This window comes from Monodon monoceros, unplaced genomic scaffold, assembly GCF_005190385.1.
Source record: "Monodon monoceros isolate NGI ecotype Baffin Bay Population unplaced genomic scaffold, NGI_Narwhal_1 Super_Scaffold_21, whole genome shotgun sequence".
Classification (NCBI taxonomy): domain Eukaryota; kingdom Metazoa; phylum Chordata; class Mammalia; order Artiodactyla; family Monodontidae; genus Monodon; species Monodon monoceros.
Window position 1 is genome coordinate 172,515,038 of NW_021703778.1, and position 22,004 is coordinate 172,537,041.

The 22,004-nt window shown below is 46.0% G+C and overlaps 1 protein-coding gene across 14 annotated transcripts in view; it reads left to right on the forward strand.

The window, feature by feature from the left end:
* KLC1 (kinesin light chain 1) overlaps positions 1-22,004 on the forward strand; it is a 58,560-nt gene that overhangs the window by 11,212 nt on the left and 25,344 nt on the right. For 13 of the 14 annotated variants that reach the window (XR_003795966.1, XR_003795967.1, XM_029238492.1 and 10 more), the window contains exons 2-9: positions 4,508-4,769; positions 6,647-6,877; positions 10,092-10,170; positions 10,663-10,888; positions 14,941-15,028; positions 15,642-15,743; positions 18,554-18,727; positions 18,874-18,973. Coding sequence is in view for 11 of the 14 variants with exons in the window: in XM_029238492.1 (XP_029094325.1) it covers positions 4,509-4,769; positions 6,647-6,877; positions 10,092-10,170; positions 10,663-10,888; positions 14,941-15,028; positions 15,642-15,743; positions 18,554-18,727; positions 18,874-18,973 (1,261 nt within the window). In the remaining 3 variants the exon portion in view is untranslated. Of the gene's footprint in view, positions 1-4,507; positions 4,770-6,646; positions 6,878-10,091; positions 10,171-10,662; positions 10,889-14,940; positions 15,029-15,117; positions 15,156-15,641; positions 15,744-18,553; positions 18,728-18,873; positions 18,974-22,004 lie in introns of those variants that run through there. The other variant, XR_003795969.1, reaches the window with a different exon arrangement.

The window sequence follows — 22,004 nt, forward strand, 5'->3', positions numbered from 1 at the left end:
CCCCCCCCCCCCCCCCCCCCCCCCCCCCGCCGCAAATAGCCAGTTGTCTTAGCGCTGTTTTTTATATAACCCACCTTTGGTTATAATGGCTTAGCTTAGAAATAAGAGAGCTATGGAGCAGTATAAATATATGTGCCATTGTGTGCTTCCCTCTGAAGAAGCAGCGTGCACAGTTGAATCCATGGGATGGTGACTTGGATGGGAGATGAAGAAACTGTCACGATTGAGGCGTGCCAGAGGAGTAGTGTGAGGTGTGAGCCAGGGAGATGGAAGATTTGCAGAGCCCTATGCCTGTCACACAATATTTGAAACGTTATCTTGTGGATGCGATAGTAAATGTATTTTGTGTTTATTTTAGAGGGAAGAAGTTGGCTCAGTGGGTAGAAGTTACAAGGAGGAAGATATCAACTCAGCAAAAGGAATAACTTTCTAACTAAATACTGGAACAGTCTAACAAGGAACTGACTATCTTGCAGAGTAGTGAGTTATAGGAAGTGTATCTGCAGACCTTGAGCAGTCATTTATTAGGGAAGTTCCTGATTCCTTATATCTCGGGTGGGAGATTGCATTGATTACTGAGCGGTTCCTATGTGTCTGTCAGCCCTGTGCTTAGTGCCCCATCTACACTCGCCCATGTTGATAAAAGCCTGGTGAGGGAGGTCTGCTAACCACTGAGACCCCAGGAGGTTTGGGGACTTCGCCCATGCTGCGGTGATGGCTGGTGGTGGAGCCAGGCTCCGTCCTGTCCACAGCACCTCATCTCATTTCTAAGTGCCCCCCAAAAGCATTTGGATTCTCATTTTCTTTTAAGAGTAAGTTTAAAAGAAAACTGCCTTAAGCGACTCTTTTTTGGTGTGTGTGTGTGTATACGCATGCATCCAGATAACATTTGTATTCATTACTCTTGTGTATATGGTTAGAGCCATTGCAAGAGTGTGTGAGCACGCAGTACCCTGGGGCCAGTTTTGTTACATATTCCTTAAGGAATTAAAATTGGGTTTCTCTAAATGTATTTACTTAATTGAGGCATTCCCTCAATTAAAGTGGTAAGTCTTTCTCATTTTGTTTTCTTTTTTACCTACCTAAGTCCTGCCTTTTGTGGTTTTCCTACTTTTGTATAAACACTGTCCCCCTTTCTCTTTTACGTCAACAAAAGTGCCCTCTCTTCCTGTTTCAGCCACTGCTGTAACCTGTAGAGGTGTGACACTGACCATCTTTATAGCTGGACAGAATTTAACCTGCAGAGCTATGACTTACTGCCCATTCATGCCCCAAGAGCCTTGGTTTTCCAGAGGTGATTTGAGCAGTGAAGTCGCTGCCATTTATTACTAGGTCTACAGACTCTCCTCTGCGTCCCTTTGGGTTTAACATTGCTGGGAAAGACTGAGAAGTTGCTGGCGAGGTGTTTGGCTTTCTGAGCAGAGGCATCAAACCTTGGGCCAGCAGAGGGCTGGGAAGTAAGTGCCGTGGGTCTTGATGGATGGCTCCATGGCGTGGTCACTGATGCCCTCCTCCCTCTCCTGACTGCTGCCGCGGCCCCCTCACCCCGGCTCTTGCCTTCAGAATGCAGGTGTGCTGTGGCCTCACTCCTGTGCGTCTCTAGTCTTATCACCGTGAGTGTGCCTGCAGCGTGGTGCAGCTGCTCACAGGCAGCAGGAGCGTGTACATCTCTGCCTCGCCCGTTGCCAGCAGTGCCCGGCACTTCGTCTAGAGAAGATGTGCTCATTTACTAAGAACAGCTCTCCTGGGGGTGGCGGTCGGGGGTCGTTTCTCTCGAGTAGCTGGCCTCCCCTCTCCAGTGGAAGTGCTGCTGCCCCCTCACCCCCCATGCTCCCACCGTAAGTCCTGTCACCTGTAAAGTGTCTTTAGCTCTGGGTGGATGTGTTCCTTTACTTATCTTCTCCTTACCTGCATGTCCCTGAGGGTGAGGCCCTTGTCACCCTGTGTAAGCCAGGGCCTCGCTCAGAGTATGTTGTAGTAAAACACTTTTATGGTCTAGGTTGGGGAAGAAGAGAATAAACGTTGCACCGTTAGGAAATAATACATAAATGTGTCGCTGCCAAAAGTGGAGAAGGAGTTCTTCATATTGGGTTTTTTTTCTTTCTCTAGGGACACCAGTTCTGGGAAGTGAACCTTAGGCAGTGCTCAGATCCATACCTTACCCTAGTGGTATTGAGTCTTGTTCATTGGAAGCTGGTTCTAAAATGTTTCCTTCATTCATTCAGCAAACATATATTTAGCGTTTACTGTGTGACAGGCTGGGAATATAGTGCTGAACAAGACAAATGAGGTCCCTGCTCTACTGGAGTTTGCAGTGCAGCTGGAGAGCTATGAGTTAAATAAGTATGTAACAAATCTAATAATACTACACTGTCAGATAGAGGAGTCGCCTCTGTTCTTTCGTTGTTTTCTGGGCTCTTTATGTTATGGAGGTGGATTTCTGAATAGTCCTACAGACAGCTTCTAAATTTCCAAAGTTTAGTCTTTGTGTTATGCAAAAAAATCAGTTTTCCAGTATGAAACTGGGGGTACAAGGACAGATGTGACCCTGTTATCAGCTACTTGCAGCCTTCACTCCCAAATCCTGGAATGTGTGGTCTGTATTCACTGCTTCAACACTGCTTCCCCAGAGTTCCCTGGTGGTCTAGTGGTTAGGATTCGGCGCTTTCACTGCCGTAGCCCAGGTTCAACCCCTGGTCAGGGAACTAAGATCCCACAGGCCACGCGGCGTCCCCCCCCCCCCCCCGCCCCAAAACAAAACAAAACAAAAAACCCAACCAACCACTGCTTCCCTTCCCCCAGCATCTGTCGGTTCATCCATTCACCAGATGGTCTCTGAGGGCCGGGAACTGTCCTACGTAGTGTGCATTCACTGTGGGTATAAGGTAAAGTCTTGCCTTTTAAATAGAATTCATATTTAAGGGAATATAAGACAATATGTGAAAACAGAGATCTTGGGTAGTCGTAAGTGCTCTGAAGGAAATCACTCTCAGGTGATTTAATGTGACTTCTGTCCCATCACTCTCCTGAACGGGCTTTCCTAATGATCACTGTTTGTGGCCTTAAAAAAATTATGAGGTTTAAAAACAGACATGAAACTAGAGAGGATAGTAAAAAGAACTATTGCTTCGTATTAGCCATCATCACCGTTTTGCTGACATTGTTTTATGTGCTCCTTTCCCCTTTCCTTTACCTTCTCACTGTAGTATTTTAAAACCAGTCCCAGACACCATATGATTTTGTGCTGGTGACCTCTTGGCTAGTCTGACCCAGTAGGCATGCTCAGCCCTCACCCTCCTGGAGTCTTTCTTTTTTTTTAATGTGTTTTAAAAAATTAATTAATTAATCTATGGCTGCCTTGGGTCTTCGTTGCTGCGCACGGGCTTTCTCTAGTTGCAGCGAGCGGGGACTACTCTTCGTTGTGGTGTGGGGGCTTCTCATTGCGGTGGCTTCTCTTGTTGTGGAGCACGGGCTCTAGGTGCGTGGGCTTCAGTAGTTGTGGCACGCGGGCTCAGTAGTTGTGGTGCACAGGCTTAGTTGCTCTGTGGCATGTGGGATCTTCCCAGACCAGGGCTCAAACCTGTGTCGCCTGTATTGGCAGGCGGATTCTTAACCACTGCGCCACCAGGGAAGCCCCCTCCTGGAGTCTTTACAGCACTGGTCATCCTGCTGTGTCACTCTTGTGTCACCAGGCTTCAGTCAGGTGTGGTTCTCTTGCTGCTCTGATTGTTCCCGTGCTCCTTTGCTGGTTTCTCCTTCTCCAGCTGTGACTCCTTCTCAAGGCTTTGTCTGGTAAATATGTGACCGAGAATTTACTGTCCCTTTTGCATTTCATTAAGGAAAAAAAAGCTTGCAAACATTCACAGAAGATTTTGTTTACAGAGGCTATGTGTTTTATTTATTTTAAAATTTTATTTATTTCATTTTTGGCTGCATTGGGTCTTTGTTGCTGCATGTGGGCTTTTCTCTAGTTGCGGCGAGCGGGGTCTACTCTTTGTTGTGGTGCGCGGGCTTCTCATTGCGGTGGCTTCTCGTTGCGGAGCACGGGCTCTAGGCGCATGGGCTTCAGTAGCTGTGGCACATGGGCTAAGTTGTTTGGCGGCATGTGGGATCTTCCCGGACCAGGGCTCGAACCCATGTCCCCTGAATTAGCAGGCGGATTCCTAACCACTGTGCCACCAGGGAAGCCCTGCTGTGTGTTTTAGAAATGCCATTTGGATGTTTTGCTGCTTTTCATCTTTGGCATTAATTTCAGTTACTGTCATTTCTTCCGTAAAAAAAAAAAAAATCAGACATAAGCCAGAAAAGTAATTAATTTGGTCTGCAAAGGACAAACAGAAACAGTACAGAATGTAGTATTTCCAGGTAATAAATCACAATACACATGTTTATCATTCACCTATAAAAATGTTAATTCAGAAGTCTTCACACATGTATTTCATTAAAGGTGTAACATAAATTAAGCCTCTAATGAGATTTCTATCTTTTTTTTCTTTTTCCATCCTAGAATGTATGACAGCATGTCCACAATGGTGTACATAAAGGAAGACAAGTTGGAGAAGCTTACACAGGATGAAATTATTTCTAAGACAAAGCAAGTAATTCAGGGCCTGGAGGCTCTGAAGAATGAGCACAATTCCATTTTACAAAGTTTACTGGAGACACTGAAGTGTTTGAAGAAAGATGACGAAAGTAATCTGGTGGAAGAGAAATCAAACATGATCCGAAAGTCACTGGAAATGTTGGAGCTTGGCCTGAGCGAGGCACAGGTACAGGTCTCAGATATGAACGTGAAGTTGACGGTCTGGAAAAGGGGAGACTTTGTTTGACATACGAGGTTTAACTAAACTAGAGGGCAGATACTTATAGAATAATAGAAATCAGCTTATATGTGGGTTATGTATGTTATACAAATGATGATTTGGGCATGTCTGCATTTTAAAAAGTAGAGCGAAAACAGAGGTAACTCTGTGTCAGTTAGGATTTGATTTGGCTGCATATATCAAAAAACAAAAACAGTGGCTTAAATATCATAGTCATATGTAAAAGCACATACTCAGGTGGGCTGTCCCAGATGGATACTATAGCTGTATGGGTGTCGGGTACCCAGGACCCTGCCACCTGCTGCACTACACCCCGGTCAGCCTATCTCGTGGGCTAAGACAGAGTCCCAGCTGCAGCCACGTGACCCCACCCTAGGACTGCGAAGGGTCAGGAAGGGTGTGCCTCCCCCCTTTACCTCCTTGAAGTGTGCGTGGCACTCTGCTTACACCTCATTGGCCAGAACTTGGTTCCGTGGGCACACCTAGTTGTGAGGGACACTGGGGGATGTTGTCTTGCCCCTTAGAGTTCCAGATTCTTAAGCCTGAGGAAGAAGGGTGAATGTTGGCCAACAGCTCATAGTCTCTGCAGTACCCCAAGACAAGATTGTCTTATGCACTTGACTAAACCTTTGTTTCTAATCTGCTAGACGTAGAGATGAAAAAATTGGAAACATTTAGGTGTGCCCCCGCCCCCCCATAACTTTCAGCTTTGCCAACATATTTTAGGTAAAATTAAATACACTAAAAATGGGCTGCTTCTTTCTTAGCTTTCGTCTTGTATAGCGAATGAATGAGGCAGAAGTGGGGCTGCTGGGTTACCAGTTCCTGCTTTCACAGAGGAAATCATTCTGTACCAAAGTACAGAATGTAGTATTTCCAGGTAATAAATCACAATACACATGTTTATCATTGTGTACTCTGATTTTAGAAGTCTTCATCCTAAGCATGTTACAGACTCTAACTGTAGGACTTTGGTTATTGTGAACCTCTTATTTTGCAAGTTGTGTTGAAAAGCGATATAGAGGTGAGCCTCCTTTTTTAGTTTGGCAGATATTGGGGTTAAAAGAAGGAGGAGGAAAGAGCCCCACCTTCTAGAGTGTCAGGTTTTAGACCTAGGAGGATAATAAAGAGGGAGGGGCAGGTGCACGGTCTGCAGAGAGAACAGACCGAAGCCGGCTTTCCTCCCCAACTCTTCCAGCCCTTATCCTCCCAGGCAGGCCGGTCCCTGAGACCTATCAGTGCACCCCAGGCAGAGCGAGCCCAGTAGGGACCTCCGCTTATGAGTGCGTCAGGGCGTCCTGACTCTTGGTGCTGGCCACACCACAGAGCCTTCGTCCCTTCCCCTGCAGTGGCGAAGAAGTCTTGTCTGTGCGCCCCGCCCCAGCTCCACCACCAGCCCCTCACAGAGTGACCTGCACTCTGAACACGTGTGCAGGTGTGTGCACGTGCTCTCACCCGTGGCAAAGGGTCTCTGAGAAATTCTGTTGGCACCATCTAGATAAAAAGTAAAAAAACACAGCTTCATCAGTACAGTAGCTGCCTGTCCATTGCTAGTCCATTCGAGATACTTTCTAAACAGAAAAAAGAAATGCATTTTTCATAGATGTTCTGAGCATGTGATATTCTTGATCATGCCCTGAATGTAGCCTGTGACTAAAGAAAGGGTGGAAATAGAAGTAAATGGCAAAATATACTTGTATGTACTTTGGAGCACGTGTCTGCAGGTGTCAGCTAGAGCTACAACCCCAGGATGCTTGCGGAGACGGGAGGTGGCATTTGTTGGGCTGAGTACTGCAGTGCTGTCAGTGTTTCTGTCTGTCTAGGTTATGATGGCTCTGTCAAATCACCTGAATGCCGTCGAGTCGGAGAAGCAGAAGCTGCGTGCACAGGTTCGTCGTCTGTGCCAGGAGAATCAGTGGCTGCGGGATGAATTGGCCAACACGCAGCAGAAATTGCAGAAGAGTGAGCAGTCTGTGGCTCAACTGGAGGAAGAAAAGAAGCATCTGGAATTCATGAATCAGCTAAAAAAATACGATGATGACATTTCTCCATCAGTAAGTGGTTCTGTATGAATGCAGTATTGACAGTTACCACGTTATCGTCGGTAGATTGTTTCAGTAAAGCCGGCAGTGTTTTCCTGTTCCCTCCAGCGGTTGTGTTTAAACAAGACCAAGGATTAAAGGTCTTGGGACTGAGTCCCTGGGCAAGTCATATAAGTTCTCTCTGGAGTAGTTTCTTTGTATGTGTTTTTTTTGAACGATGGTCAGTTCAAAAAATACTTTGTAAATATAAAATAAATGCAGAGAGGTGCCATTGCCTTCAACGAGGTCTGTTGCAGCTTGAGATCTCCTGAGCATCCTCACCCTTTGCGGTCTGGCTTCCATGCACATCCCGCTGCTGGAATGCTTTTCCTTTAACAGTGCCCAGATCCAGTCGCCTGAATCCAGACTCGGGACTACCTCTGTAGTTTGTGGTGGATCCTCACTTTCTCTTTGCAGCCCTCTGCCCTGCTCCCAGGACACCATTGGTTCTCCTGCGCCCTCGCTCGTGCCTCCTTGGCCTCCTGCGGTTCCTGGATGTTAGGGTTCCCCAAGGATCGTGGTCTTTTCCTTCTTCTGTTGGCTCTCTGGATGTTCATCCCAATCTCAATTACCGTTTTTCGTTTACTGTTTATTTCTGATTCAGTTAAGTTTTTTTTTAAAGTAACCTTCTTTATTTTGGAATAATTTTAGATTCACAGAAAAGTCAGAGGTGGGGCCTCTGGGAGGTAGTGTGGGTTAGATGCGGTCATAAGGATGGGGCCACCATGACGACATTAGTTACACAAAGAGCAAGAGACCCTAGGTCTCTTGATGTGATACTGTAAAGAGAATTCCCGCATGCCCTTCACCCAGGTTCCCCTAGTGTTATTAACATCTTGTATTGCCGCATAACGTGTCTGAGTTAACTTGGGGCGCTGTCTGTTTCCAGAGTACCGTAGGCTGCGTGGCTTGAACAATAGACAGTTAATTTCTCCTGACTCTGGAAGCTGCAAGTCTGAGATCAGGGTGACAGCTTGGTCGGTTTCTTGGTGAGGGCCTTCTTCCTGGTGTGTCTTCGTGTGGCCTCCTTGGTGCATTTGTGCAAAGAGAGAGAGAGAGACCTAGGGTCTCTTGCTCTTTGTGTAACTAATGTTGTCATGGTGGCCCCATCCTCATGACCACATCTAATCCACACTACCTCACAGAGGTCCCACCTCCAGACACCATCACACTCACCATTAGGGCTTCAACATAGGAATTAGGGGGTGGGGAGGACAGACATTCAGTCCCTAGCAGTACGTTTGTTAAAAGTAAGAAATTAACGTTGCTATTGCTGCGTCACTATTAACGAAACTACAGCCTTTATTTGGATTTCACCAGTCCTTCCATTAGTGTCCCTTTTCTGCTCTAGAATCCAATCCTGGATTTCACATGGTATTTTGAGCTAACGTTTTTTTAATGCCTACACAGTTCTAGGCATGTTCGCTACATAATCTGTGTACCATTGAGTTCCACATTTGTGTCTCCAGTCTGAGCCCTCATCCTAAGACTGTAGGAATGGTTTTGTGTATTGTACCAGCAGACCTACACTTGCCCTGTGTCTTAGCTTGGGCTACCATAACCAGATACCATAGACTAGGTGGCTTAAAGAGCAGATCATTTACTTTCTCATAGATCTGGAGGCTGGAAGTCAGATATCAGGGTGCCAGCATGGCTGCTTTCTGGTGAGGCCCCTTTTCCCAGCTTGCAGATAGCTGTTTTCTTACTATGTTTGCACATGGCAGGGTGTGGGTGTGGGGGGAGGGAGAGCTAGCTCTCTGATGTCTCTTCTTGTTATTAGGGTACTAATCCTATCGTGAGGGCCTCACCCTTGTGATTTTATCTAACCTAATTTCCTCCAAATACCATCACACTGGGGGTTAGGGCTTCAACATGATCTTGGGCACAATTAGTCCATAGCACCCTGTTTTATGAGGCATACTGTATTTCTCCCTTGCATCTCTAGGTCAGGAGCAACTGAATGTTTTGATTTAAAAGATATAACTCCTGTAGGTTGCTGTGGGAATAAGAATAGAGAAGTGGATTCACCTGGAAAACTGGATAACATTGAGCAGGGGAAAGCTAGTCTCATAGAATCAGAGACATTTAAAACATTTTATTTGGAAAACATGTCTAGCTTGGAGAAGAGATACAATGAGCTAACCCTGCCTCCCCTTTTAGGGGGTTCGCATGATAATTTTTCTGCCCCGTTCCTCCTACCGCTGCTGGTGCATTTCCTTGGCATGAGGAGTTCTCCTGTGAGACCCAGGGCTGGGGTCAGATTCAGGAGATTGAACACAGGCACAGTGCTTCCTCTGTCCTCTGCAGCCCAGATTCCATTTTTTGCTGATTATCTCAGCAGAGTCCTCGATGACGTTTTTCACTCATTCCAGGATCCAGTTCAGGACCACATGTTGGACATAGTGGTCCCGTCCCTTTAGTCATCTTTCATCTGGAACAGGTCCTTTCACAGAAAGAAGAAAGCCTGTCTTTGATGACATTGGTATTCTTGAAGAATACAGGCCAGTTACTTCATAGATTGTTCCTCAGTTTGGGTTTGTCTGGTGTTTCCTCATGAGTGTGTTTGGATTGTGTGTCCCAGATGGGAATGTTATAAAAGTGACATGTGCCTCTCAGGTCCCTTCCAGAGGCAGATGGTGTCCGTCTGCGCCAGGGCGACGCTGAGTTCTCCCCTGGTCAAGCTGCTGTCTGTTCTCTCCAGCGTGTACTCACTCTTTTTACCTGAGGGCTCATCTGTGGGGGACACGAGTCATAGGCTGTCACACTGCTCTTAGGGGTCCTGCGGTGGAGATGCTGGGTGGGGAGGGGAGTGTCCAGCCTGCCAGTTCTGCGGTGTTCAGAGATTTGCCATTTTAATCACTTGGTTTCCAAATAAAATTTATTTCAAGTAAGGGCTTCCCTGCTCTTTGAACTTCTGTAGGACACGGGTGACGACTAAGGCACAGAGATGCCATCGTGATCTGTTCTGCCACTCCTGCCCGGACAAGTACTTTGAGTTCAGTCTAGCAGGCCTTTCATTACTCTTTACTGAACTGATGGATAGACCACATTGTGGCTAGTCCTATGTTTGATCTGAAAAACAAACCATCTTTTCTATTTTTAGTTTAAATGAAATTTGTATCAAAGATTTCGAGTGCAGGATTTATAGTATTTGTAAGACTAATATTGTCCTGGGTTGGTTTTATAGGAGGACAAAGACACTGATTCCACCAAAGAACCTCTGGATGACCTCTTCCCGAATGACGATGATGACCCTGGTCAAGGAAGTAAGTTGGGAGTGGTGGTTAAATGGCAGCATGCAGACGGAGGTGGCGGGTCCTCTTGGGGTGTAATTGCTGTCATTAGCAGGCGGTGGCGTGCCTGCAGCCTGCCTCACAGCAGCCCTTGCACACTCAGGCTGCCTCGTGGTTCCCCAGAGAATTGTGCGTTGTTTTCTCGCTGAGATAGAGTAACGTGTTGAGCCAGCCCTCGTAAACGGGCATGCACCAGCAGTTCCGACGCGATCTGTGGATTCTCACAGAGTGAAAGGGCAAAGGAGTTTTCCTGGGGCCAAGAGCAGTCTCACCACACTGTTGGGGCGCGTGCGGCATCCCCGACAAGTTGCTGGTGTTGCCTCGCCTGCGCGGGGAACGCTGGACAGGTTTGGTACAGTGGGGACCACGTGCTGACCTGGACCAGAGCCAGAGCAGGGAGCGCTCATCAGCTGGCGTCATCGGGTGATTTTCTCTGTTGCCTGAAGTGAGCCCTTCTCTGTGCAGTGCAGCAGCAGCAGAGCAGTGCAGCGGTGGCCGCCCAGCAGGGTGGCTACGAGATCCCCGCGCGGCTGCGCACCCTGCACAACCTGGTCATCCAGTACGCCTCGCAGGGGCGCTACGAGGTCGCCGTGCCCCTCTGCAAGCAGGCCCTGGAGGACCTGGAGAAGACCTCTGGCCATGACCACCCGGACGTGGCCACCATGCTGAACATCTTGGCCTTGGTGTACAGGCTAGTAGTCCTCATTTTATTCTCTTAATTTGACCTAGAGACAACGTTTTTAATGAGCTTGTCCTAAAAATACATTTCTGTAAACTGTTATGAGCTACTTTTCCAGCCTTATCGTCCATTTGTCTTCACACAGCCAGGGGTTAAATTCAAACATTTAGCAAGTTCTCTGGCAAGAGTATGACCCTGAAGAGCAGACGCTGCCTGGGGCTTCCAGGCAGCCGTCCAGGACTAGCCCACAGCACCCTTCGCTCTGGCCAGGCTAAGCTCTTTTGATTTTTTTCCCCACAACACTTGGTATACCAGGCTCCTTCTGCCCACCCTGCCTGCCCGTATCCCCTGCCTTTCTGAGGCCTTGTCAGCTCTCTCTCCTTTCTGAATCCAGGGCTCCACGTGCCCCTTCCCAAGTTGTGCCCCATAACCCTGTCCCTGCCTCTCTCGCAGCGCTTGCCCTGTACTTGGCCTCCGGGTGATTTGAATTTTGTCATCTCTTCTCCCGGGATCCTGGCTCCTTGAAGTTGAGGATCAGGTTGTCTTCTTGTCTCCACCTTGAGTCACTTGAACATGTTTGCTAACTCAGAAGCCTTTGGTGAACTTCCTGAATGGAATTAAATAGTTTGCCTAGGCACTGACTGGGCAGTGGTACATGGGAGCCCTTTGTCTGCTTCTGTCTTTTAGCCGAACTGACCTGAAATTGAGCAGGTCGGGGTGTTACTCACATGCAGGACTGGTTTGCTGTGGCCACTCCAGTGTGGTGGGTTTCAGGGAACTGCTCCATTTCTTCTTCGTTGGTTTGGTTGTTTCAGTTTAGCCAACAGTTTTGACCCAGATGTATGTAAGACTTTGGGCTGGTTCCTGTGAGACCCTAAAGATGGATACATAATACCTGTTTTCAAGGAGAAACCAGAACGTGGAATTTGAAGTCAGGAGAGTTCAGTTTGTATCTCTGCTAAGTGGCCCCTAGACAGAGGATGTTGTCCAGAGCCCTTAGCTTTTCTGAGCCTCTGAAGGGTTGCAGGGGATGTGAGACATGGTGTTACCTGGCACTGTGAAATAGTCAAACAGCATCATCTAAACCTGTTTCTAAAGGAACTGAGAACCTTGTTTAGAGAATAGGCTGGCTATGTTCATATGTAATTATAGAAGCAGGGAGACTGTCGTTAATAAAATAACACAGAAGTGGGAATTCCCTGGCGGTCCAGGAGTTAGGACTCTGCGCTTTCACTGCTAGGACCCGGGTTCAATCCGTGGTTGGGGAACTATGATCCCATAAACCGCTTGGTATGGCCAATAAAGAAAGAAAGTAACCCAGAAGTGTTCATGGAACAGAAAGATGCCTTCCAGCTGAGGGGATTAGGGAAGGCCTAATGGAGGGGTGCGAGCGCTTTCTGCGGCCTTGAAGGGTGTGTTTGGGGCAGACTCCTGTATCCTGTTTGGCAGTAGTAAGAGATGGGGCTGAAAGGGCTGGGCACTCTGCAGGTGCCAGGTCTTAGAAGAGTGGCTGTGGGGAGTGCGCAGGACCTGAGGGGGCTGGAGCCTGGAGGCAGGGCAGCCCGGCAAGAGGCAGCAGCATGGGGCTGGCGGGGATGGAGCTGGGAACCTGAGCAGGGAGGGGGAAAGGAGGGGGAGGGCTCCATGAAGAGAAGAGGAGTAAACTGTCCAGAGAGGGAGGTGATGGCCTTAAAGAGCACCGGAAGGAAACTGAGCGCTGCCATGCCACTGCTGCAGCTCCAGGCCACTGCCGCGGCTGGGCTTCGAGAGCAGCACAGCCTTTTCCATGCTGCATAGCACTCTGTTTTACAGGTAGTCCTGACATTTTTTGACAGGTTCCTGCTGATGGACATTTAGGTTTGCAGATTTTTACTGTTATGCATTATTGCAAGAATTCCCTAGTCACAGGTTGCATTTAAAATCTTGGTAGATTATGCTAAATTTCATTCCAGAAAGGTCTTTAAAAAATTTACATGCCTACGAAGAACATGAGAGTTTCTGGCTGATGGTAGATATTTTTATTGTAAATGAGTTAAATAAAAAATGTGCGTAGAATGCCACTGGAACTTGTTGTACTTAGGGTGCGTGGTCACACAAATGTCATTGTGCTGGGTACTGGGACTTCGGTGGCCTCTCCTCAGTCTTGTGTTTTTCCTTCGCACTATAGTGTGAGAGTTTACTCATGTCAGCAGAACATTTGAAAAAAGTTAGCAGCTACGTATATATTCATATTTAATGTTGTGTCCTAGAGCTGTACCATAACTCTATTTCAACATTTTTCTGTTAAGGGACATTTAATTTTAAGCTTTTTGTGGGGGGGCATTAATCTACTGATGAACATCTTTTGCTCAAGTTTTGCTCAGGATTTTGTATTTTGTTTTAGTGTCAATTCCTAAAGCGGGTTAGAGTATAAACATGATACGCGGGCTTCCCTGGTGGCGCAGTGGTTGACAATCCGCCTGCCAATGCAGGGGACACGGGTTCGATCCCTGGTCTGAGAAGATCCCACATGCAGCAGAGCAACTAAGCCTGGGTGCCACAACTACTGAACCTGCGCTCTAGAGTCCGTGAGCTGCAACTCTTGAGCCCATGTGCCCCAACTACTGAAGCCCACGCACCTAGAGCCCATGCACCGCAACGAAGAGTAGCCCCCGCTCGCCGCAACTAGAGAAAGCCTGCGTGCAGCAATGAAGACCCAACACAGCCAAAAATAAATAAATTAAATAAATAAATTAAAAAAAAAAAAACACAACATGATACGCTTCTTGGTACATGTTGCCCAGCTGCTTTCAGGAAGGTGGTGCCAGTTCACACTCCTCCTCCTCCATCACCAGCCTGGGGCTGGGCTGCTTGTCTCTTACTCTTTATTAATGGAGAAGTGCAGCATTGTGTATTAATTTGTATTCTGTGATTGTGTGTTTTTAGTCATTTGTGTCCTCCTGTGAATGTTCTGTTACCTTTTTTTAATATATGTTTATTCATTTATTTTTTGGCTGTGTTGGGTCTTCATTGCTGCACGCGGGCTTTCTCTAGTTTTGGCGAGCAGGGGCTACTCTTCGTTGTGGTACGTGGGCTTCTCATTGCAGTGGCTTCTCTTGTTGTGGAGCACGGGCTCTAGGCACGTGGGCTTCAGTAGCTATGGCACGCAGGCTCAGTAGTTGTGGCCCAGGGGCTTAGTTGCTCCTTGGCACGTGGGATCTTCCCGGACCAGGGCTCGAACCTGTGTGCCCTGCATTGGCAGGCGGATTCTTAACCACTGCGCCACCAGGGAAGTCCAAAACCTATATACTTGGCCAGAATTAGTGTGCTTCAGAGGATCTGGAAGCCTTATTAGCCCTTTCAGTGTTCTGCAGGACAGTCTGGCTTCTGCAGGGCAAAGCCTTGCTGGGCAGCCGTTCTTACTCAGTTGGGAAGTATGTGTACTAAGTCTCACAAAGTAAGTAACTGGTTTGCAGCCCCATCATCAGGTAGCACTTAAACCAGGGGGGCTGGGCTGGAGGTGCTTCTGTCTCCCCACTGTCAGCAGGACCCTTTGCCCCGCCCTGCTCCAGCAGACACTGCGGGGTGCGTCCTGGGCTTCTGTTTCACAGGCTTTTCCATGGCACGTGGCGAATCATTAGCTTCTTAGAGCAGCTCTGTGAGTCACGTCCTTCCTTTTTAGGTGGGCCGACTGCGACTGTGGAGCCCATGTGACATGCCAGAGCCACGCAGCCGGTAGCTGGCAGAACTGGGTGCAGACACTGGGATCCGTTCCGTCTGCCTCACCGTTCTGGACGGCCTCGCTTACTGTGTGCGGGGTTATGGGGGTAGTATTGTCCCAGTGATCTAGATGGGAGGGCCAGGTTCAAAAGCTAATCAGGCCCGACTCCCAGCTCACCTTGCCAGTACGTTTATTGATGGAGTCTTTTTCTCCTACATTAGCAGTGTTTTTAATAGTTTTAATAGCTAACGTCTATTTTTTAATAACTGAAGCTTAACTTCTATTTCTTTAGTTCCAAAATTACATTTTAAAGAGATGTAGTAAGCTGTGTCTATAACACTTAACTGTATGTTTTTCAATTTAGAGACCAGAATAAATACAAAGATGCAGCTAATCTACTGAATGATGCCTTGGCCATCCGTGAAAAAACTTTGGGCAAAGATCATCCTGCGGTTTGTATACTGGTCCTTTCATTCTTTTTATATATTATTTTCCCTAATGTATTTTTATACCCATCTCATTTTAATATTAAACTCAACAGGGAAGATTTAAGAGCTGCCTTTTCACTGGACGGCACAGGTAGGACTTCCCTCACTTAGTACAAGTGATGAGCTTCAGTGCTGGTGACTCCCATTTAGCAGGTGTCAGTGTGCACTTAAGTTGTTTATCACCCCAACTCAAATGGATCACGTACTGTGGTTTTTGATCCTAAATCAAATTGCATGTACTTCTGTAAATTTTTTCATAAAGATTTTGTATTGTCCTTTTATTAAAATCTGGTCAGATTTGCATATAGATCTGTTTTGGTTGGCTTTGTGGCTTTCAGTGAAATTAAAAAAATCAAGATCCTGTTGATGTTGATTTGTTAATTTTAATATTCTGCAGTGTTACTTTATGCAGTCTGTCTGTAGACAGTGAGATTGCTCTTTCGCCTTTAAGTGGAGTCATGTTCCTTCATCCAGCTGAGAGCTCTTCCCTGCACATACTGGCGTGATGAGTGTGTGATGTCTCACATCCCCTCCACTGCTGTCGTTTACTGTTCTTCACGGTTCCCTGTGTTGGTAGGTGGCAGCAACTCTGAATAACCTCGCAGTGCTTTACGGCAAAAGAGGAAAGTACAAAGAAGCTGAGCCGCTGTGTAAAAGAGCTCTGGAGATCAGAGAAAAGGTGCGACTAAGGACGGTTCTCCTTGAGATGCTATGTTTTATGCTTTTAAATACCTCACTTTTTTTTTTTTTTTTAAATAACTCACTTTTAAGCTTTGAGATAGGACCACTGTGATATATCATTACTGACCATTTACTGAAAATAAGCCCTTCAGTCAGGTGGGCAGCCCCAAACGCAGCCAGATGGGCCCATACACATGGGAGTTTAGGAGGAGTGGGTATGCAGAGGGTGGAGCCTTGAGTCTGCATGCCCTCCCAGCCTGAGGCCTAGAAATGATTCAACTGAAGAAGGAATTTCTCAGGCCTGTAGGTGGAAGGCACGGGGGCATTTCATTGATGGTGGGGCACGTGCCTGTCAAGAAGAAAAACATTAAAATTTTAAAAATGAGGTCAACAAATATGCTTATGAAACTGAAGAAAATGATTGTTTTTGAGAACTAAAGAGTAACTCAGAGCTGTAGATTAAGTCAGTCATGGATGTGTAATGTCAGCTAATACAGTTTATAGTAATTAGGTATTTTTTAAATGTAACTTGTTAATTTCAGCAGTGCTCTGGATGACCGTGTATTCAGATGTTAGAGACTTGGCAGGTCCATGCCATGACTTTTTTTTTTAAAGGTTATTTTATGACATATAGGTTTGTTTGTTTATTTATTTGTTTGTTTTTGGCTGCGTTAGGTCTTGTTGCTGCGTGTGGGCTTTCTCTAGTTGCGGCGAGCAGGGGCTACTCTTCATTGCGGTGTGCAGGCTTCTCGTTGCGGTGGCTTCTCTTGTTGCGGAGCACAGGCTGTTGGCGTGCGGGCTTCAGTAGTTGCAGCATGTGGGCTCAATAGCTGTGGCTAGCGGGCTGTAGAGCGCAGGCTCAGTAGTTATGGCGCATAGACTTAGTTGCTCTGTGGCATGTGAGATCTTCCCGGACCAGGGATCGAACCCGTGTCCCCTGCATTGGCAGGCGGATTCCCAACCGCTGTGCCACCAGGGAAGTCCAATGCCATGATATTTTAATTTGACTTTTGTGTCATTATTTACCGTTGATACTGAGCAATCAGTCATTTAATTTTGAGTCATATGGCAAGGACCTGGGAAAGGGAAGATGAAAAGGGGCTACTTACCACATTATGCAGGTGAAGTTTTGTCCATGTTGCCATCAGTCTTTATTTATTTTATTTTATTTTATTTATTTATTTTTTTGCGGTACGCGGGCCTCTCACTGCTGTGGCCTCTTTTGCTGCGGAGCACAGGCTCCGGACGCACAGGCCCAGCTGCTCCGCGGCATGCGGGATCCTCCCGGACCAGAGCACAAACCCGTGTCCCCTGCATCGGCAGGCGAACTCCCAACCACTGCGCCACCAGGGAAGCCCTAAAATAGTTTTTATTTTATTTTTTATTTATCCACTGAGATTTTGAGTGGGCTGGGGTTAAAATCAGGGAGAATCACAAATGTATCAAATTGAGGATTATGAACTATAGGTGATGATCTATCAGATTCATTCATATATATTTGCTCTTTCGTTCAGTCATGTAGCAGACATTTATTGAGGACTTGGGGGCTCCCTGCTTGGTTAGAGTTGGTGATTTCAAATTAGACACAGTCCTTTCCCTGGGGACACAGTGCAGCAAGCAGACCTTGGGAATGCAGGTGCTTTGGCTGCTAGCCTAGAGCTCAGGGAGCACATAGAGCAAGGGCTTCTCCAGGTACAGGGCTGGGACTGTGCTGGGCATGGCCTCCCATAAACGGCCAGTGTTGGAGCTGAGTCTCAAGAACTGAGGTCAGAGCTTCCCAGGCAGGGAGAGGAAGGGAATGCAGAGGGGATGGAGAGGCAGCCTGCGTCACTGGGGACTGTGTAGGTAAAGGCACAAGGTGAGAGACTGGATGGCTGGCTCAGGTCCTTAGGAAGCAGTGTAGTGTTTGGTCGTCCACCTGTGTGCCAGCACCGTCCTAGATGCTGAGAGGACATTACATCCAGACATTGAGACAAGGCATTTGCACACTGAGGCTTACATCTTAACGGGTGAGAGTCAGGCGATAAAGGACTAAATAGTTAAGATAGTTTTGGGTAGTGATACTTGCAAAGAAAGAAAAAAACCAGGTGATGTGCTTGTGAGTAAACTGGGTGGGGATGGGCTGAGGGCTCCCTTAAATTGGATATAAGGAGGTCCTCTCTGAGGGGACCTGAAAAGAGACTTGAAAGATGAGTTATTTAGTGGAGGGTGGGGAGCAGGGCAGTGCTGGGAGAAGAGTGTTGGGCGTCTGGGACAGTAAGTTCAAGTTCGAAGAGCCCTGAGGTGAAGTTTGAAATGTGAGGGAAGTGGTTTGGGATGCTCAGAGAATCTGGGTCTGAATGTGAAGGGATACGTAGGATGTGAATTGAAGAATTGGAAGTTTCCTTTGAAGGCTGTTCTGTGCAGGGATAAGTGTAATGTAGTTAGACTCAGAAGGGCCAGGTGTAAGTTCAGGCACTTCAAGGACTGGGCGGCCATATTAAACAGCCTTTATAAAACCCAGTTTCCTCATCTTCAAACTGTGCATAGTATTGCCTACCATGTAGGATTATTATAAGAATTAAAGACACTAAAGCACGTGAAGGAAATCAGCATAGTCCCCCCCCAAGAATAAGGAGTTCAACAAATTCTGGTTAAGTTATTTTTATTATTGCATGGGGAGCCATTTAAACATCATAAGCCTGGAAACAAGGCACAGTCGTATTTATGTTTAGAACGCGCCTTCTCATGATAGGGTGGAGAATGGATCGGATGGTACCATGTGAAACAAATAATAAGTGTTTCTAATACACTATTTTTTATTCCCAGGTTTTGGGAAAGGATCACCCCGATGTTGCCAAGCAGTTAAATAACTTGGCCTTACTGTGCCAGAACCAGGGCAAGTACGAAGAAGTAGAATATTATTATCAAAGAGCCCTCGAGATCTACCAAACCAAACTGGGGCCTGATGACCCCAATGTGGCCAAAACGAAAAATAACCTGGTACGTTGACAGAGGTACAACTCTATAGATAGAGCCAGATTACTTCCTTCCTGAAATCTGAACTCTGTTTCATAGTTTAACCTATAAATAAGAACGTATGCTTCACTTACGTATGAAGAATAGTAAGTACTTTGTTTTATTTTAAGGCATCCTGCTATCTGAAGCAAGGAAAATTCAAGCAGGCGGAAACACTGTACAAAGAGATTCTCACTCGCGCACATGAAAGGGAGTTTGGTTCTGTAGATGGTAAGAAATGTACTGTTGTTTCTAAGCAGATGCAGTTGTAGGATGCATTAAACATAGTGATTTCCGTGAAGCAAAAGGATAAAAAAAAATAGTGATTTCCAGCTTGAACTTGGTAATACCCAAGTCATCACAGTATTTTCAAGGTAGAATTTAATTTGAATTTTAGAAATGATTTTCCATGGAGCGCTTATTGGAGAGGACGTGACCCGGTCTGAGTGAGTGCCCATCGGCTCATCATTCATCATCCAGTGACCGTGGTGAACCCTGCGTACCTGCCCTGGCATTACCGATAATGGAGTCATGCAGCCTGTGGTCAGGGTGATGGGCCACGCTACCCTCACCGGAGTCCACACGTGCTTTAGGCACAACCTAGATGCACTGACTCCAGAAAGCCTTCCTGGAGTCATTAATGCTTTCTAGAATTGCTCTGTAATACAGTGGTTCTCAAAGTGCTGGCAGGAACCAGCAATTTCAGCGCCACCTGGGACCTGTCAGAAATGCAGCTTCTCAACCCATCCCAGGCCTGCTGGGTTGTTTCACGGCCTTAAGGAGCTAAGGCCTGTCTCCTTTGTATCCCTTTAAAGTATTGTAGGTGCTTAATATTAATATTTTATAAGATTTTAATTGCTCAGTAAAACAATATTTGTGTGTTACATAAGGCATCTTCCCCCCTTTACTGCCTATTACATAAGGATTTCAGAATGTGAACAGTTGTTACTAGTGTGTGGGAAACCTTAGAATTTGTGGGGAAAAAGGTTTTGATTAATAAATATTTTCTTCTATAGAGAGTTTCTAGAAACTACTTTTGAAAAATCTTTGAAAAGTGTATTAGTTTTTCTCTGTTAACAAGTGGAGCAGTAAATCTCTTACTATCAGAAGATCGTAATGCCTCAGGCTCATCATTTTGAAAATGGATTCTGTTTGCAGTTGTGCCGGGATTGGATAACAGCCCACCTCCCTGGACTTGTACAGTTCACAGGGCACTTTCATGTCCTCGTCTAACTGTAGAGGCCTTGCTGGTTTTGTGTTGATTGCAGGCCATCTCCTTAGTGCTTCTTTCAAAAAATTTTACTCTTGGGGAAGACTTGTTTCCTTGTGATTTGCTAGCTTCTTTCTACTAAAAATAGTAGCATGAAGTCCAGTTAATTGGGTTCTAGTTAAAAGCAGTTTTTCTGTACTCAGATTTATCCTCCATACAAATGTTAAAACGTAGGGCAGAAAGGCGTTTTTTCTTTAGGCAAGATGCACATGTGTCCTGGTTTGCTGTCGGGGCGTGGCTTTCAGGTCACAGGGCCTTCTTGGCTGCAGTGCAGCATTGAAACCCATGACCTGGTTTGTTGTCAGGAAATCTAGTTCTCTTAACTGGTGGATTCTTGTCTGTTCTAACAATAGGGTTAGGTTAGTACATAAAGCTAAAACTGCAGTAAATAACAGTGTTATTAAGCTTTAAATACTGTTCACTTTTTTTTTTTAATAATTGTGATATACAGTTATTTTTCAAGTATTTAAACAATTGTACGAGCACCACTAACTGAATAATCCTTCCATTCCCCCCACTCATTCGTAAGGTCATATTCTAAATTCTTTATCAAGTCAAGGGTTTTGTTGCTGGTGGTAGTGGTAGTGGTAATGGTGGACCATTCCTCTCCATTTATGCAGGTATTGATTCTTGTACCGGTTGCACATCTTCTTGGCTGCTGTGGTTTTGCAGTGAGGCGGGGTGGGGGTGAAGTTAGATATGTGATGTGACAAAGTCTGTAAGTACTCTTCCTTTTCAAAACTTCCCTGGCTAGTCTCACCATTGTTAATTGAAGTATAGTTGATTTACAATGTTGTTAATTACTGCTGTACAACAAAGTGATTCAGTTATATATGTACATTCTTTTTCTTTTTATATTCTTTTGCATTATGGTTTATCATAGGATACCTATTATAGTTCCCTGTGCTGTACAGGAGGCCCTTGTTGTTTATTCATTCTGTATATAATAGCTTGCGTCTGCTAACCCCAAACTCCCACCCCACTCCTCCCCCACCCCCCTTCCCTTTGGCAACCACCAGTCTGTTCTCTATGTCTGTGAGTCTATTGCTGTTTCATAGATAGGTTCCTTTGAGTCATATTTTAGATTCCACATATGAGTGGTATCATATGGTATTTGTCTTTTTCTGACTTACCTCACTTAGTATGGTAAGCCCTAGTTGCATCCATGTTGCTGCAGATGGCATTATTTCGTTCTTTTTTTATGGCTGAGTAATATTCCATTGTATATATGTACTACATCTTCTTTATCCATTCATCTGTCGATGGACTTTTAGGTTGTTTCCATGTCTTGGCTATTGTGAATAGTGCTGCTATGAACATAGGGGTGCATTGTATCTTTTTGAATTACAGTTTTGTCTGGATATATGCCCAGGAGTGGGATTGCTGGATCATACAGTAATTCTATTTTTAGTTTTCTGAGGAAACTCCCTACTGTTTTCTATAGTGGCTGCACCAATTTACATTCCCACCAACAGTGTAGGAGGGTCCCTTTTTCTATACCTTCTCCAGCATTTGTTATTTGTAGACTTTTTAATGATGACCATTCTGACTGATGTGAGGGGATAACCTCCTTGTAGTTTTGATTTGCATTTCTGTAATAATTAGTTATGTTGAGCATCTTTTCTTGTGACTGTTAGCCATATGTATGTCTTCTTTGGAGAAATGTCTATTTAGGTCTTCTGCCTTTTTTTTTTTTTTTTTTTCGCGGTACACGGGCCTGTCACTGCTGTGGCCTCTCCCGCTGCGGAGCACAGGCTCCGGACACACAGGCCCAGTGTCCACGGCTCACGGGCCCAGCTGCTCCATGGCATGTGGGATCCTCCCGGACCGGGGCACAAACCCGTGTCTCCCGCATCGGCAGGTGGACTCTCAACCACTGCGCCACCAGGGAAGCACCCTTCTGCCCGTGTTTTGATTGGGTTGTTTGTTTTTTTGTTGTTGAGTTGTGGGAGCTGTTTGTATATTTTGGAAATTAAGCCCTTGTCAGTTGCA